At 38.7% G+C, this 17,070-nt stretch overlaps 1 protein-coding gene across 1 annotated transcript in view; it reads left to right on the forward strand.

Moving 5' to 3' along the window:
• OCA2 (OCA2 melanosomal transmembrane protein) overlaps positions 1-17,070 on the forward strand; it is a 177,834-nt gene that overhangs the window by 13,875 nt on the left and 146,889 nt on the right. The window contains exons 2-5 of the mRNA XM_027788838.2: positions 8,249-8,347; positions 8,941-9,129; positions 12,624-12,681; positions 13,469-13,541. Of these exons, the coding sequence (XP_027644639.1) occupies positions 8,249-8,347; positions 8,941-9,129; positions 12,624-12,681; positions 13,469-13,541 (419 nt within the window). The remainder of the gene's footprint in view (positions 1-8,248; positions 8,348-8,940; positions 9,130-12,623; positions 12,682-13,468; positions 13,542-17,070) is intronic.

The following is a 17,070-nucleotide window of genomic DNA, read 5'->3' on the forward strand; positions in this document are numbered from 1 at the left end:
GTTATATGAATGACCTCAGTGTCTTATGCTCAGCCAGAACCTGAAAAGGAATCCTTAGTACCTCCATTATAATTAAAAAAATGAAAAAAATAGAGTGGAAGAACTTCCAGTACAGTGAAAAACCCCCAATTATTTTATCAACTTAATAGTGTAATTTCAGTATATGATAGCTATACCTCCCCCTATGAATTATTTATCTTAAAGTTTTACTGCTGTTTCTTCTCTGTCTACTCTGAGTACTGTGTCTTATGCCCTAGCTTTGGAGAAAATTTTAACATTTTTGCTGGGTCCAGTCCACTGGGATCAGAATCTACATAAAGGCCGTATAAGTTGTCCTGGTTACATTGTAATACCTCATGAGAACCCAATTATTTATCAGATATAAGAATTCTTGAACTTGCCTTGTTTCGTTTTATTATGACCAAAGGACAAAATACAAGCCTCAGCAAATTTACAATGGTTGGGATCCATCATGTGTTTTTTTTTAAACAAAGCTTAATTTGGTGACATCTTGAATTTTTTAAGCCATGCAGTGGCCTGCTGCTCACTTTCACCTCCTTTAACACCTCTCCAGGCAGAGATATCAGTCACAATTTTTCAAATTTTTAATAAGCTTTTTTGTACATCTTTCTGGCTTTTTTTTTAAACTCTGAGCAATGGAGACACTTTGTTTATAGTGACAAAATTACTTTTTTTCTCTAGAAGTTGCAGATATGAATAATGTTATTTCCAAATTCTTGGAATGCAATATATGGAACTACAATTTTTAAATAAATGTTTAAAAAAGGAGAAGAATCATTCTTCATTGCTTCATCTTTATGTATAGCTCACTAATTACTCTTTTCAGTCTCCAAAACTGTGGTGAGTGGCATAAGAGTATATTATGACTATGCAAGGCCAGAAGCATAATTACATGTGACAACTTGTCAGTACATCGCTTGGATTAAGGAAAATTGCATCAAAATAATGCTGTCTCACCATCGTGTAGGAAAGCATTCCCTCATCTGGGAAGCGGTCAATGGTCTTCCTTTAAGAGTGCTTCCTTTTTCTTGCATAATCCTTAAACTCAGCTAGTCTTAAAGTAAATCTTCATACTTCAACATATGTTCCCCCAAACCTTTGAGACTATGACAACATAGCACTGCAATGCTTGAAGAATAACCTCCTCTAGACATGGTCACATCATCCAGTTGTTTCTCAGACCTATCCTTCTGTTCCTATCATCCAACTGCCCCATACTGCATCTTTAAGAGAGTTTGGTCAGATGTAAAGTTAAAACATTAAGTTGTGACCACTTCCTTACCTTTTGAGGTTCTTGGAATTGCCTCACAGACTACTAAAAAAGTGTGACCCCCATTTATTCATCGTAAATTCAGTTAACAGTAGAGCTGGTTAAGCTGAAATCCCATTATGAATATGAAAGAGAAATGCTGTCTTTTAAAAGCGAAACTTGCAGAATATGCTAAAGTATTATCAGCGCAGCTATGCTTAAAGTGTTGCTGATAAATTGCTTCCCTATGGCAGATTCATTTTTCAGTACGCCCTGCAGCATTCGAGAATAATACCCCTTAACAGGTTATCTGTGTAATCCATAGAGAAACTGGGGTATTGGAATTTGGACCACTACCAATACTGGCTACTGCTGCCTATTTCAAATTTGCAGCTTGCTGGCAGTCGCCAACAGCTAAACTGTTTTGGCAGTGCCTGCTACTGAAATGTATTTTCTCCTTCAAACTGCAGTCTTTGCATGCTGTCTCCTGTAGCTTTCCAATTTCCTTTGCTGAAACAGAAAACAGAGAGAAGGAAACAGCAGTTACACCTTTTCATTGCAAACTAGTCCTTCAAAGGGTAAGCGTTTTGACCTGCCCCATCGCTGTTGTCCTGCTGGATAGTCATGAAGATCTGGGCTGGCCTGGGTCCCTGCCTCCATCCTGTCCCTGCTCCCTTGCTGGGTGCTGTGGGACAAGCCCTGCTTGGGGACCTCATTGCCCTGCCAAACCCACAGCCACTCTGTGCTCCTGGCTCCCTCCCACAGGGCAGCCGGACCTCATGGTGCCCTGACATGGGAGCAGAAAAAGTGTGGAGAACAGCTTAGTCCTCGTAGGTAGAGTCAGAGGAGCTTCAGGGCAGCTTAAGATTGAGTACGAAGTTTTGGCTTCACCTACTGCAGTGAGGTCCTGGTCTGTTAACCATGTCCTGATGTCTTCTTGGTGAAGACTTCCACTGACAGAGGCAGGCAGACTCTTGAGGAAAAGGAGTTATCAAGTCCTGGAGGTCCCTGAAATTTTCATTTTTCAGGGAAGTATTATAACCCTACAAAGCCTGATTTAATTTAAGAAAAAGAAACACAGAAAACCCTGTTTTCCAAGCTATTTCTGGACTTAAAATTGCCCTACTTCTCAAAATAGCAGAATGTTGCACAACTGAAGGAGGAGAGACCACTACCACATGCTCTTGCAGGACAGGTTCGCTCTCCAAACCCAGCAGATGTGAATGAAGCAAGCAGATTGTTTGTGCCCTATATATGGAACCATTTCCATCTTGGAAAAGCTCGGCACACATTTCACTACATTGTTCTTAAGCATGTTCTTTATTTGTCTGGGGTCTTGGCATGGCAGATGTTTCTCAATATGAGGCCTGCCAGTTGGCTGTGCTTCTTGTAGTGTCTTACTGTCAGGTAGTGCCAGGGCTGCAGTCCTCTGGGAAATCCTGTACAGTCCCATCTAATAAAAAGTTAGGAAATTCAAAGAGAAAATGAGTTTGTATTAAGTAATGCTTTCATTGCTAAATTTTTCTGACATCTTAATGGTGCATGCTTTTAAAGGGTCTAGAGGTTATTTGCTCATTTAGTTGAAGCTACATAAAGCAGTCATCAGAAAACGTCTGGACCCTGTCTAGAGATATGAGCTCTGGAGTTTTTGATATTTCCCTTGGCTCTTAGTGTATCAGTTGACCATACTTCATTTGTGATGGGTAATCATAACAATTCCCCTGTGACGTGCTACCACTGAGGAGAAAACATGACAGACAATTGTGTTTCTGTGTGGGCACATATATGTCATAATGTGGACGGATGCTTGTACACTACTGCTTAGTACACAGTAGATGTTTAAGAGCTGAATGCTGTGATGTTGGTCAGGTCAGCACAGTTTGTACTGTGTAACTGTTGTCCAAAAGTGGACTTTGTCAGTAACTGACAAATACCAAATCTGGTGGAAGAATGTGTTTCGGGTGCAGTCAATAACTGGTGTGGTGTGTTCTTTGGGGTTTTTTTTTGTGGTTTTTAAAACTCTTTGTTCAATTTATTTCTGCATGGTGCTTGTTTACAGTTACGATTAGAATAAGTAGTTCGGTACTTATGAGTTGTATAAATGTTCTCTATTCAGGGAAGATGATGCTTATGAAGTTAGGCTTTAGTCTGTAAGAATGTAGAAATGATAAATCATAGACTCCTGCACAAATAATTATCTCTCAATTATCTCTCATATTCTTACTCTGGTCTTCTCCTCTAGGAAACTTCACTTAAATTTGTATTGTATTTGTTGTAATCTCTTGGCTTTGTAGTATTCCTGGGCTTTTGTTTAAGAGGCAGCCTCACACTTATAATGGTTTTAGTGATTACTAATTCAGGGAAGCATGCTAACTCGCCCCCCCCCCCCCCCCCCCCCCGAAGAGATTGTGCTTTTTATTTGTTATATAGTGAAATTTCCAGTAAATTATGTTCAAAACTGTTGATGTTCTTGCATCATATGTATGCTCCCATATTAAACTTTTCTTCAAATCCTTTCTGTAGAAGTAAGAATTATTGCTTTCTGTTGTCATAGAAATAGCTCTTTTACTGATAGTTGCATGCACAACATAGCATATGGCAGATGAAGCATTGTATTAGCTGATGTTTAAAACATATGCTTTTTATCACGGGGAGTGAAAACTTAATGCATTACGTGGCATGATTCATCTTTTCAATACAAGGCTAAATAATAGGTTACACGCAAACCTAGTGATTATTTTAAGTGTTTGCCAGCTAACTAGGATGAGTATGGTTTTCTCCTTTCTCAGGTTCTTGTAGGATGCTTACTTCTTTTAGTGCCCTCTGCTGTACTGTATTTGGGGTTGAAAGGTTGCTTATTGCTGAACAACAGTTCCTACCACAAAGCCTTCCTTTTGCTTTCATTTAAAATGGCATGTGTAAACACATTAGGAAATGCCTGAAAATGCAGTAAAGTGGCAGGTGTGGTGCTCAACAACAGGAATTAAGTTCTCTCTTTGGACTTCATCCAAAGTCCCCTGGAGACTTTGGAAGTTATGACCTGGAGGTAATGAGAAGCTGGTGTGTTGTAGGTGGAACCTGCAGCACTCTTCAGCTAATGACTCCGAATAACATCTGAGGAGTCATCAGCCCATCAGTGGGAGCAACTGGAGTCTCCTACATCTTTTCCTCTCCTGCTCTCCCTGTACCTCTCCACATGGCGAGGAGGAGCCTGCTCCTCCTTAAACTGCTCAAATGAGTGTAGGAGATTGATGGTTGTATCTCTGTTGTACAGCTGTAGAGCAGTAAAAATTGCCACCAAAATAGTGTGAACCTTACTCATCCATGGGAGCTTCTGCAATAGATGCCTGGGACCTATATTTGGACCCTCGTACTTTTTAACACTGTGGGTGAGATGCTTCTCCAGCTGCTGTCAGCCAACTGGAGCTTCATCTGTGGACACCTCTGTGACTTGGCAGAACCTGCTTTATCATCTGGGGTGTGGACAGCCCTCCTATGATGCTGTTTTTTCTTCTGGGTTACTATGGAAACAATCAGAAACTGTAATTGCTTGAAAGATTAGAAATGGGAAAGTATGAATTTGACTGCAAATAACCAGCTCAGAAAACACACTTCCTTGGAACAAACCTATACTCCTGCAGAGAGCACCAAAATCTGTATATATGACTGTCACAGCAGTAGTCAAGTGGTTAAGAACATAGTCTTCTGTTTGAAAGATTTCTCTTAATTAAAAAAAACCCAAACATGCCCAGCTGTAGCAAGTGTGAGAATGAATTTGGCCACAGCTGTGCTTGTACAGGAGGCAGGACATGCTCTTCTTTTTCTGATGTCAGTTCTACATGGATCTTTCCATATGAGTGATGCTTTGTAAGTCTTTGAAGAAGTCCTTGTCAAACTTTTCCATAGCTTTTGGCTTTAGTTTTCTCCCATTGCTTTTGAATGAAAGGAAAATAAGAATGTTAATTTTTTTGTGTGAAGATCTATGTGCATATCTACATATAAGTGTATACATTTATAAATGCAATTGTTTCATGTCTCATATTTGATGTATAAAGTGCTAATGATTTTTGAGTCTGAACTATGAGAGAAGACCAATGGACACAACTGTTGTCCAACTAACCGGTTTCTCACCTGCACATAGTATAAATCCAGAGCAGTCTTCTCATCCTATGAACAGGTCTAGTCACAATGGTCTAATGAGCTGACCTGGTGATTAGCTCCTTGGTGGTGTTGCTGAATTGCTCCGTAGAGATGGGTTGGACTCCATTCTAGCATGTAGGTATAAGTTTCTAGGTCTTTTGATTGTGAAGAAACATTCAAAGTGTAAACTGACCTTAGGTTTTGAAATGTGTCACACTGATTTCTTTCCCTTACTTAGTGTCACAATTGCCAGCCACTTGTAGGACTGAGGAGTACCAGGAAGGATGCTAAGAAGGTTTTTGAGCACTGCAGACTTGTTCCTCTAATAGCAGAGGGTCTTTGGGCCTTCCTAGTTTTGCTTGCAGATGATCTTTGTTATCTTTTGATGAAGCAGATGACCAGATTGCACCAATAGTGTCCCCACAGAAGTATGAGAGGCGCAGAGGGGCTTACATTAGGCTCTCTGTTCAGGGATTATTTTAATTTTTATAACCATGCTGGTTTTTTCATCATGTTTTTACAACTTTTCTTTCTAGAGCTTTTGGTCTTCAAGATTCTTATATGTCCTAATTAGCTTTATTGTTTATATTACTCTTATTCTTTAATTAGAGTAATCACATCACGGGAGAGTTGAGGCTCTTCTGCTTTTTCTCTAATTATTTTTGTTTTGTCAAGCCTGGCTGTTTCCTGCTGCTTATTCTTGTCCATGTGTTTTTACTCTCTGCAAATGGATGTGGTCATGTACTAATTGTTTTCACTTTATCTGAAGACCTTTTCCATTTTTACTGTATTGGCCATTCTTGGCAATCTGTGAAGCTCTACAGTTCCATTTAAGGTGGCAAGACCTATATCAGCGAGTGGGGATAAAAAATGTGCAGACAATAAGTGAAGGTGATGTCTTTAAACTAGCCTTCTAGATCCTTCCCTCAGGTTCTGTCATTTAAATGACCTTCTGACAAACCTTTATCCTCTCTTTCTGGTTGTTATTGCTGTGGTTGCTTTGCCCTTCAGCACTCTTCGTGTACTGGTCACTCACTCCCAATAGTGGTGAAGACCTGCTGAGGTAGGGGATTGTCAGTAGATATACATATGCCTGTGTAACACAAAGCAGTGTTGAAATCAACCTCTAACAATTAGAAGAAAATGGATTTTTTTGTAGAAAGATTTCTGGTTACTAATCTCAGATTTGCACATATCCTAGGAGGAAAAAAAGATCAGTAAGTGTGGAAAGATTAATCGTGTGTGCAATGCAAGGTTAGATCGGAACAGCGTATAGTATATATTATTTGGAGAATTTTGTGGAAAAAGTGGCATAATTTTGTTTAAAAGCAGAAACAGCTAACTTTGTGTGAGTTAAATTTCTGAATGTGCAAGTTCAAGGTCTACCATCAGAATTTTTATTAAAATTGTCACTTTTGGATGCAAACTTTGAATGTAGTGGGATGCTTGGATTAGTCAGGAGCCTATCAGTCATGCTCAGTGAGTACACATTTAAAGTCATGATACTGTTTTTGCTGTCCTTATGGATTCCATTTTGTAAAAGCTCTAGGTAATCTTTTACATCTAAGGCCATGATAATACTAGAATAGCACTTGTTTCAAAATACCAGAGTTTTGCCATTTAAACTTTTTGTGTGATTTATGTTCTCCTATTTAAAGAATGGAAGCTTCAGAGTATGCGAGCATCTCTTCACAGATGAAGTGCCATTGCAATGTAGCACCTGAATTGTAATCTGCCCAACGTTTGACCCGGGGTACTGGATAACTTAGTCAATCTAACTCATTCATTCTCTTCTGCTGAGACTGCAAATACGGCGCTTACAGCAGAGTTTGAATGAGTCTGTGGCCACTCAAGGCTGAAATAACCATATCCAGCTGCTCCACACATAATATGGCTTCTGAATGATAACACTACTAAGCAGGCAAGGTGAAGTATTAACCAGAGGTTTTAATTTTATAAAGTTTGAGTTCACCCATACATCTACAAATTGCAAGAAATTCCGCTGTGTTATAAAGTTACATACACAGATCCTTCTTTTTGGACTGGCTTCATATTTAGAAGATTGAATTACCAGTCACCTTTGTATATTTATTTAGTTGTCTATGATTTCATAATTTCTTTTCCCTCACAGTCCAGCAATAGCAGAAGACATTTTGGGTTTCCTCTAAGTGTCTCTGGAGAAATGAGACTTGCATATTGACTGTATGCCTAGCAGATTTCTTTAGGACTTTCTGGTGGTGGGTGGCTGCAGTTCTGAATGGAATAAATCTGAGTGTGTCTGAATAATGGTGGTTTTGATGGGAAACATCTCTAGAAGAGCCAGGTCTTGGAGAATGTTCTAAAATGGCTCAATTATTTAATCTCTTCCAGAAGCCAGCCCCAATGCCAGACCCCTGTGATTGTGTTAGATTCTCTTCAGCTGTTTCTTAAGCTTTGGGATTTATATTTTAGTAAAAGGCTTCTTAACAGTGCTAAGCTGCAATATGGCAAGAAGTAGCTTACTCCCTGTTAATTATCTGCAGCACCAGGACCAAGACTGAACAGAAACTAGAAGGGATCGTGCTGTAGAATTAATTATTTGTACTTCAAATACTTTTTTTCCTTAATATATGACTTGGTCAAACTTAATGAAAACCTTAATTTAGGTGAACAACATTCATATGACTTGGTCAAACTTAATGAAAACCTTAATTTAGGTGAACAACATTCATAAAGAATATTTAACTAGTTAGATGCACTTGTAGCAAAATGTTCTGTAGAACCATAGTGAATCATTGTACTGCAGACTTACTGGGTTTTGTTTTGTTTTGTTTTTTTTCTCTATCCCCCCTTCGAAAGATATCACTTCAATTTTTCCAAATTATTCAGCTCAAGGTCAAAAAATACTGGCTTTACAGAGAAGACACCACTACTGAAGGTTTCTGCAGAGGAAAATGGGTGAGTTACTTTCATTTTACTCAAAATATTTTTTTTCTAAGGTCTCTTCTATTTAATTGTACATGGTTCTTATATCCTGACACCAAATCTGCTGGGACATAAAGTGAAGGGCAGCTGTTGTGAGCAGAGAATTACTCTGAAGGACCTTGAGCAGAAAGAAGGGGCTGTAAATGGGGAAGGGACGGGTATAAGATCTGAGGTCAGGGTGATTAGAGAACCCTAAGAATAGGCAACTGCAGGTCGTGTGCTCTTATTTCCTCTATGTGGTCTTACATTAAGTGCACTGAAAGACACAGCAGAGCTATAGAAAGTGTCCTTACAGGGGGTTTACGCGCCAAATCCTGAGATACATCTGCCTGGTGCATCAGAGAACTGTTTTTCCCAGCTGAACCTAGACATCATGGGGTCTTTGTTCTTGCTCCCCGATCTACCCAGCTGTGTCAAGGGGAGCTGTCCTCAATAAACCTCTTTCTATGAGTTTCCATTAAAACCTCTCACAATGAACCTAAGGGTGTGCATGGTCAGTTGCATCTACTACATGTTGAAATAAACCACAGTTTTATTTTATTGTGTTTACTGAAAATGTGTGACAGGTTGCAGTGCGTGGCTCTTCATAATCCAGATTTTACCACAGATGATGATTCATGGGACTACAGCTCTGCAGAATTTGAGCAAAGGTTTCAACTGGGAAGTGAAATGACAAGTTTGTCCAGATCTGCTTCTTCTGAGAAATATGAAATCTTGGACAATCTTCATGTCAAGTTAAATTTATCAAAGATGAGGTCTGAATTCAAACATTCATTTATTTCCTTTTCCATTTTTTTTCCCTGCAGGGATTAGTTTTTTAAGTATAGATGTCTAAAAAATTGCTTATTTTCTGCAAATGAATGAAATAACACTCCATATTTAGGCTGCATCTTGCCACTGATAGTTTGCAAATAAACCCTGGTGAAATTGATTGGAGCCTCTAAAAATTTATAATTTTTCTTCTGATTTTTTTTCTTCTGAATTTGTAATTAAACACCTTCTATATTGTTTTTAACATTTCTTTGAAACCATTTCTTAAAAGCTGCTTGCTTGATTCCACAGCTTTATTCTTCAGTGTTTTCTTGCTTTTATGAAATATTTAACTTTAATTAAAATATGTATCTAATACATTCTTTCTTTAGTCATTACAGTAGCTTTTTACATACACACAATGCAAAATCTAACAGCATTTTTCTGTCTTTAATCACATTAATATATTTCACTCTTTACCTCAAAGTAGTCATTTAAGCATGGAGAAAATTGAATCTGTTAATATACTAAAAGATGCCAATGTGATAAGAGCTTAAGTTCACATTTTCTCTGGATATTTTTGCCTGGGACTGAAGTAGCAAACCTTTTAATCTTGGATGCTAATTCTCTCTGCCACTTCCAGAGTTTCAATGCATTTTACTAGTTTGATTTGGCCTCTGCAAATAGCTCTGCAGATTTACTTGGAGTCCAGCACTGCATGTCCATATCTCTGTGCTGATCCGTGGAGCCTTTCCAATGAGATATCCGTGCATCTTCTCCCAATCTTAGCTCATCACTTCACAATTGTTTTCCTCCTTTCATTGTGCATATGGATTGTGTGGAGTGCTGCTGTCCTGCATTGCTGCTGAACAAATGGAGCAGGAGAATTTCAATGGCTGCAATTACTGCAATAAGAGCAGATGTGAAGAAGTTTGGCAGGTGTCTTTCTTCATGCTTGGGGTAGCTTTCCCTGGTATTTGATGGAACAAAGGCATCAAGCGGGAGTGTAGAATCCGTTGTTTCCAGTACAGGGTAGGTTTGCAGTCTGGAGAGTAGCGCATTTTTCTGGCAGAACTTCCTGTGAAATATTTTCATTGCTATAGTGCGGGTTGTACATATGGGGTGAGTTCCTTGGCTGTTGTAAATCAGCATAACTCTGCTGAGATAATAAATGGAGCTAAACTGCTCGGCACCACCTGCAGATCAGACGAAAAATCATTTGGTTTAGAACAGGGGGTGAAATCCTTCATAGATTTATACTTCATGCATTTCCAACTGAAGTCAAATAGGATTGCGCCAGAGGCATATATCAGCGCAGGATTTGGCACAGGTTTTGTGTTTGCATCGCTGGGCGAGATTAGCACTGTAGGAAGAGACAGATTGCAAATCATGGGTGAGTCAAAGGCTGATCACTTCTCAACTGTAAGCTGTTAAAAGCGCCGTTTCCCTAATACAAAATGCCATGAAAACAAACAGATGGGAGGAAAAGAGCCTTCTAAATTCTACCTTTAACAAAATAACCATTTCCAAAACCTTTTTTACTATATTGTGCCAGCTCCTTTAGGTGAGTTTCCATTATTTACAGACAAGTGGTTATGAATTTATAAAGGCTTAATTATTGTTTTTCTATTTCTCCTATGTCTTAAAATCAAGTTATTACTGTTTCTTGTTTCAATAATAATTTGAATTATTATTATTAGAAATTATAATTTCAAAGTGTAAATGGAAAATATCAAGTACATTAAAACTAAGCCAATCTGAACTGGGCTTTAGTAACTCATACCGTAATAATTTTTAAAAATACCAGACCAGAATGGTAATGTAGAGATGAGGAAAATAGACAAGCAGGATAGATGATGCATGACTCAACTGGCACTGGGTATTTTCCATAAATCACACAATACCAAAAGAAGTTATCAGTTATGAGGTGCTGATAATGGCTTTTGTTGTCATTGCTCTCTTTTCAGGCTTTTATTATCTTCTTCCCACTATCTGCCACGTTGTTTTACAGTAGAGTAGTGCTACCTGGCATTTCTGGAAGAAGCTACCCAACTGGCTTCCTTCCCCTCCTCCTCTACCTTCTCTAGATTTTTATGCTGTGCAAAGTCTGTGTAAAGTTGCTACTACTTGTATTTCATAAGATATTGCAGCCCTTTTGCACAAGTTTGTCTGTGGCAATGTATTTTTATTAGCTGCTGGGTTTTTTTTTTTCTCCCTGCTTGGAGAATTCTAAAGAGGAAGACATCTTTAGAAAACAATGATTTTAAAAAATGGGTTTCCAGTCACTTACATTGCTTTCAGTCAATGAACTTGATTTAGGGACTTATTTCCACTGTGATTAAAAATTATTTCTGACTCTTTTTAGACTACTCTGCTTTAATATTTTGTTCTATAGCATTTGTCATTGCAGCTATTTATTGCACTGTTCCCTTCTCAACTAATTATCCTAGTAACTTGAAATGTTTTCCTTCTTGCTTGTCATCAGGTTTAAACCAAACCTCACATTTGTCATTCTGTCAGAAAAACAATGCTTGAATGTTTACTTTTGAAAAAAATGGAATAAAAACATCAGTGTCTTCAATTAATGAAAAGATGTAAAAAGGGCAAATCACCAAAAAGAGTTCTGTAAATTAAGACATCTGTGTAACATACTGATGAGCAGCCAGAAAACGATTAGTTAACAGTTGCCTTTTATGGCAAGATTAATAAAAAACGGTAATTTAAAAGTGCTAAATCTTAAGATTTCTTACTTGAGAGCATACATTTTTAACATCCTATTTTGATTTACAGTTATTCTTGCTTAACTTACTCAGCAGTAAGCTCTGACACTTAGAAGATTTCATGGCATCACATCTCCAGAACTAGGCATTCCTTGAAAAAGCACAGATGTGCTATGGAAAAGAGATCTAGTTTTGCTAGTTGGTTGATCTAGAGAAGGACGTGAAGTATATTTGGTTTAAAAAGACATTATTAAAACAAGAGATTCTTAAAGCTTGTTCTTGTCTTCAAACCATCTTTTCCCAATACCTTTCAGGATGTATATTAGAAGTCCAATTTTGAGGAAGTCATTCATGACCTGACCCCTCCAGGCAACAGGCTGTGCTGTCCACTCAGCCATGCCACCTCTGTGTGGTGGCAACGCTCCTTTGTCTCCCTGGGAGGGAAGCTGGTGGGGCTCTGGGTCTGTCGGGGACTGGCAGCAGCAGTGGAGAAGTGGCTCATGTCTCAGCACCAGCTCATGCTGTAGCCTTCACTTGGCTTCCCCGAGGGGTAAAAACCTCCTTCCCATTGCAATGAGACCCAGCTGGCAGCGAACCTGGGGCAGGAGCCCTTATAGTCAAACAGGCTTCCCAAGCCTCTGCTGACCCTGCATTGTTGTGTCTGTATTCTGACACAGTATATTATCACCCATAAATGCTTACCATGATGCTTCTGAAATGTCAGAGCTAGGTTTGTTTTAAACTAGCCATATAGTAAATACACGTTTCTTGTGTTTCAGATGCTGTCTAAAGTTCCTGAAAGTTTCAGGCCTTTTTATCTTTGTAGTTGTCTGCTCTGTAAGTATTGAATTTGCAGTCCTCCCCTGGCCCCCATTTCCTTAGAATTAGTTCAAAATGAGGTGTGATATTTGGTCTCAGCTAATAAAAAATGTCTCAAGGGTGGGTGCAAGATGGCAAAAAATAAAAATACTGTGCAGGGCTTCATGCCTAATCAGACCACTGTTCGGTGCACTTGCCACCACCCTGGACAAGATGGTAGGGTAAGTAGTTAAGTTTGAGGAGGCAGCTTAAACTCAAATTTGCATGTCCTTTACAGTTGCTTGTTAAATTTTGGATGAATCCCTACTGGGCAGTCCCTACCAGGGCTGCAGAGTGCTGCCCTCCCCTATGAAAATCTTCAAAATCTTAGGTTGCAAGATAAGTAATACTTCAAAAATTGGAGTTTATCCTTTTAGCTGCTTTTTTTTTTTTTTTTTTTTTTTTTTTTTGGCCAGCAGGGCTTCTATATTAGAGGCAAAATAGATGACACTGTATTTCCTCAGATACGGATGTTGCTTTCCAGATAAATCCTTAAGATTACAACATTGTCCTAAGAGACATGTGGATAAAATACATCCAGTATGTGACTTTGGCAGTAAGTAGATGGAGGGAGAATTATTCCTTGTTAAGTATCCCAGGGCTGCTTTTCAGCTGTGGTTGAAATGTACCTGAAAACACTGAAAACAATCTTAACAATTTAATATGTGGCTTGAAAAAGTCTTGTTTAAGTATGTGAGATAAACTTAACAGGTATTTTTCAGGTTTTGTGTTATTAATGAATGTCTGTTTTTCGTCCTTACCCTAGATTTTATTTGGCATTTATCCAGATCAAAGCGTGTCCTGGCAGATGTTGGCTGTATCACCTCTGGAAAGCTTCTGTATCCTTCTTGCATTGAAAAAACCCTGAACTGAAGTTTCATTGATAAACTAATTGAATGGGTGTGTGTTTTCTGTCTTATACCTTGGGAGGACTGGGTGTCCTTAGAGCCTGGGATGCACTTGTACTTGTCCTTTGACACAAGCCACAGCCATTCTCCCTGTCCAAGTCATACTGAATAGCACCTGTCTAGGTTGCCTTGCGGTGCCTGTCCAGTCCTTGTGTCCAGCCTCTGCATGAAGCCAAGCATGTGGAAGTGGGTTGCAGACCCAGTGGCATCAAGGCCTAGCAAATAGCTGGGCCCATTCACTTGGCTACAGCAATTGCACCCCAGACCAGTGGTATACTATCATCTGTAACTTATCTGTAGTGTATACTTGGAACATGATATTACAGTGAACTTCAAAAATGGGAAACTAGGTGATTCATGGATATGTTTCTAGAACAGCTTAGCCCAGCCATATGTATGAATTTGTAGATCTGTAGATATTTTTCAGTGAAGGTGCAGATTCCTTTACAAATTTCCCAGGCAATATTTGTCAATAGTGAATTTAAGCCCAGAGATCGCCAAGAAACTGTTCAAAAGAAAAAACAGTAGAATAACCCAAAATAAAAATTATTAATGGTAGGTGAATGCAGACTTGAATGTGAAAAGTCTTTGAGGGATGAACATTGTTAGTAAACAAAAACTTTTGCAAATAATTCACGTTTCTTGTTTTCACTATATTTCTAGTTTAATTAGTCTGGTCTGCAATCTGCTTGGCTTTTATTTCACTAGTGTTAAAAGATGATTCATCTATAGATATATTTCACAAGCTCCTGGGAGACGTCTTGCTTTGAAAAGGTGCAGTAAGATTTAGTTTTTGAAATACTATTTTCTTCCCCCTCCATGGGGCAGTTCCATGGCTTTGAGCAGGAAGAGTCCATTTTAAAAAGATTTGATTATTAGCATTCTCACTGTCACCAATAATGACACCATATAACACAATAATTAGTAGGGTAAATGAGGAAGAAAACGTTGGTAATTGAGGGTCATTTATAATTTAAAGTTGAAGTTGCTTTGTGGAGGAAAGCAAGTGAACATTTAGGAGGACCAGTGACAACTTCAACTGTAAACTCCCATCAATATCCTCTTCACATCAATAGTTTTGTCCTCCCTGAAACTTCTGATGAAGCTCCTATATATGTGTGGTGGTGCAAAGCACCAGGGTTGTCATGGCCCAGTCTGCCAAATGAGGGTGTACTGGCAGCAAGTCTTTAAGTTCAAGTTTTAGTCAACTGTCATAATGTAGCTCGGAGATTTATTTCCTCACCTTCCACAGATTTTGGGTTAAAACTACAGCTGCTGCATTGTACACATTGACTTTGCAACCAGCTATTCCTTTTATTTCTTTCAGGGAAGTGCTGGTGGGACAGGGATTTGACTACAAACAGGTGATCCTATGTTTCATATTTTACCTCTTGCATCAGGATGCTTTGAGACAGTCAGAATAGAGCATTCTCTTTTCTTACTTGACAAACCTGGAGCTGAAGATTTTTAGGGTGTGTCATGTGTGTTGAAAACTGGACGTTCTGTCTCTTATCTGAGCTCACCGAGCTGGGAAAAATATGTGAAAGGCAAGCAGTCCAGCAAAGCCATACTTCATTTTCAATGTGAAGTGGTAATTCAAGCAGAAGGCTCAGGGAGAAAGGTTGCATTTTGAACAAGGTTTGGAAAAAGTACAATTAATTCTGAATGTCATGTCACCATTGCTGCCAGTCTTCATTGGTGCAGAAGCAAGTTTATGGTTGTTCTCCACTTTGTTGCATAGTGAGGAAAGTATTTGCCTTTTTGGCTAAGCTTGGATAATGTTAAACATTATTTGTAAACAAAATGTTCACACAGCAGTTTTGAAAATGTGATTTATGCTGGCTGAGACTGTGGTATTCCCAGTGGATGTTAGGCACTACTCTGAATGTCTACAAGAATTTCATGGTAGGTTGGCAGGTGTGCTGCAGTAGTCCTTGTCACAAAACACTTAGAGGTCATTATAAGAGACTGCTTTGGGTGGAAAACGTGTCTCTTAGCTCATATGATGCCAAATTATGCAGATGAACACTCTTTACCTCTTGCTTATGCCTTAAAAGCTGTTAAGTGTTGAATGGGTACTAACCACTCTAAATGTTTTGGGTTTGGTTTTTTTTTTTAATTCCTTCCCCTCTGTTTCTTTCCAGAAATGCCTGTGAACATTGATATTTGTGTTATGGATGTGTGCTTATGCATACAATGTATCTGCATACACTAGAAAAATCATAACAAAGTTTGAAATATTTTTAAAAACAAATCGGGTGATCCCCTTTGTCACCCTGGTGTCACTTAGATATCCGTAGTTTTTCTGTTGTGTACATTAAATCTCTGGCTTGCTCAGAGGCAGAACTTTGTGGTGTTGGGAGAGACCTGCATCAGCTGGTGTGGGAATGAGCCACTTCTCATATGACATCCTGTTAGCAGTTTTCCACTTGCTGTAATTCCCATTTGTTTATGTTGATATACTTTTATCTCTTGTTTGGATGTACTTTAGCTGCTTTTCTTCCCATTTTCTTCCTTTCTATTAGGCCGCTTATATTTTCTTAGTTTTGCTTATCCTCATGGGCACAAACCTGGCATGTAGCACTGAGGTGTGTTGGCTGCAGCTTCTGAAAACATCATCTTGCCTCCTGTGAATAAATAGAAGCATTATGAGTCTGCAAAGTTTTTTAGGTTTTTCTGTCCACTTCCTGACACCCTGCCACTGCCTTGCAATCAGCACAAGATACAAATGTAGTGCATTTAGTATAGTTTTTCAAAATAGTGGTAACATTGTTCCTTTTTGACAACATTTTGGATTTATTGTCTGATAAATTCTAACAGTCAGCTTTCTAATACCAGAAAGAGATAAGTTTATACTGAAGCCTGGCTAGAAGACCCTTTTCTGCAGGAAGCAAGATTCAATACGCTTATAAATGTAAATGTGTGAAGCATTTTCAGATCTTTTGCTCAAAGGCTGTATGTTAAGTGGGGACCATCAATAATTAATAAGATGACGTGCCTTTGGAAAGCAGGTTATAAAAATGGAAGAAGAGATATAGAGTCTGAATAAATTCCAACATTTCTTAGTTTAGTTACATGTACCTATTCTAAGACATGAACATTTTTATTTTCTGCAACTGTTTGGCCATTCAAACCTTCAGGTCACTTCTGTCCATTAACAGGTTGACTGAAGAACGAATGAGAAATATTCTTGTTCTTCTCCATAACTTATATAGGTGTTCAGACTTGAAGAATCTTCTGAAATGTTAAATATACTCCATGTTTGTTCCTTTCTTTCTAATAACTTCTGTTCTGATCTAAGCAAGATTTAAAATTTTTCTCCAGCAATGGGAGCAGACAGCTGAGGCAGAACTGTGCACTAACTTTCTGAATTGAAATGGGTTTTATGGAATTAAAAAGTAACGGGGATGTGTGGATGCTCTTAAGGAATGATGCAATCAAACTGTGCACTACCTCACTG

This window comes from Falco peregrinus, chromosome 4 (assembly GCF_023634155.1).
Source record: "Falco peregrinus isolate bFalPer1 chromosome 4, bFalPer1.pri, whole genome shotgun sequence".
Classification (NCBI taxonomy): domain Eukaryota; kingdom Metazoa; phylum Chordata; class Aves; order Falconiformes; family Falconidae; genus Falco; species Falco peregrinus.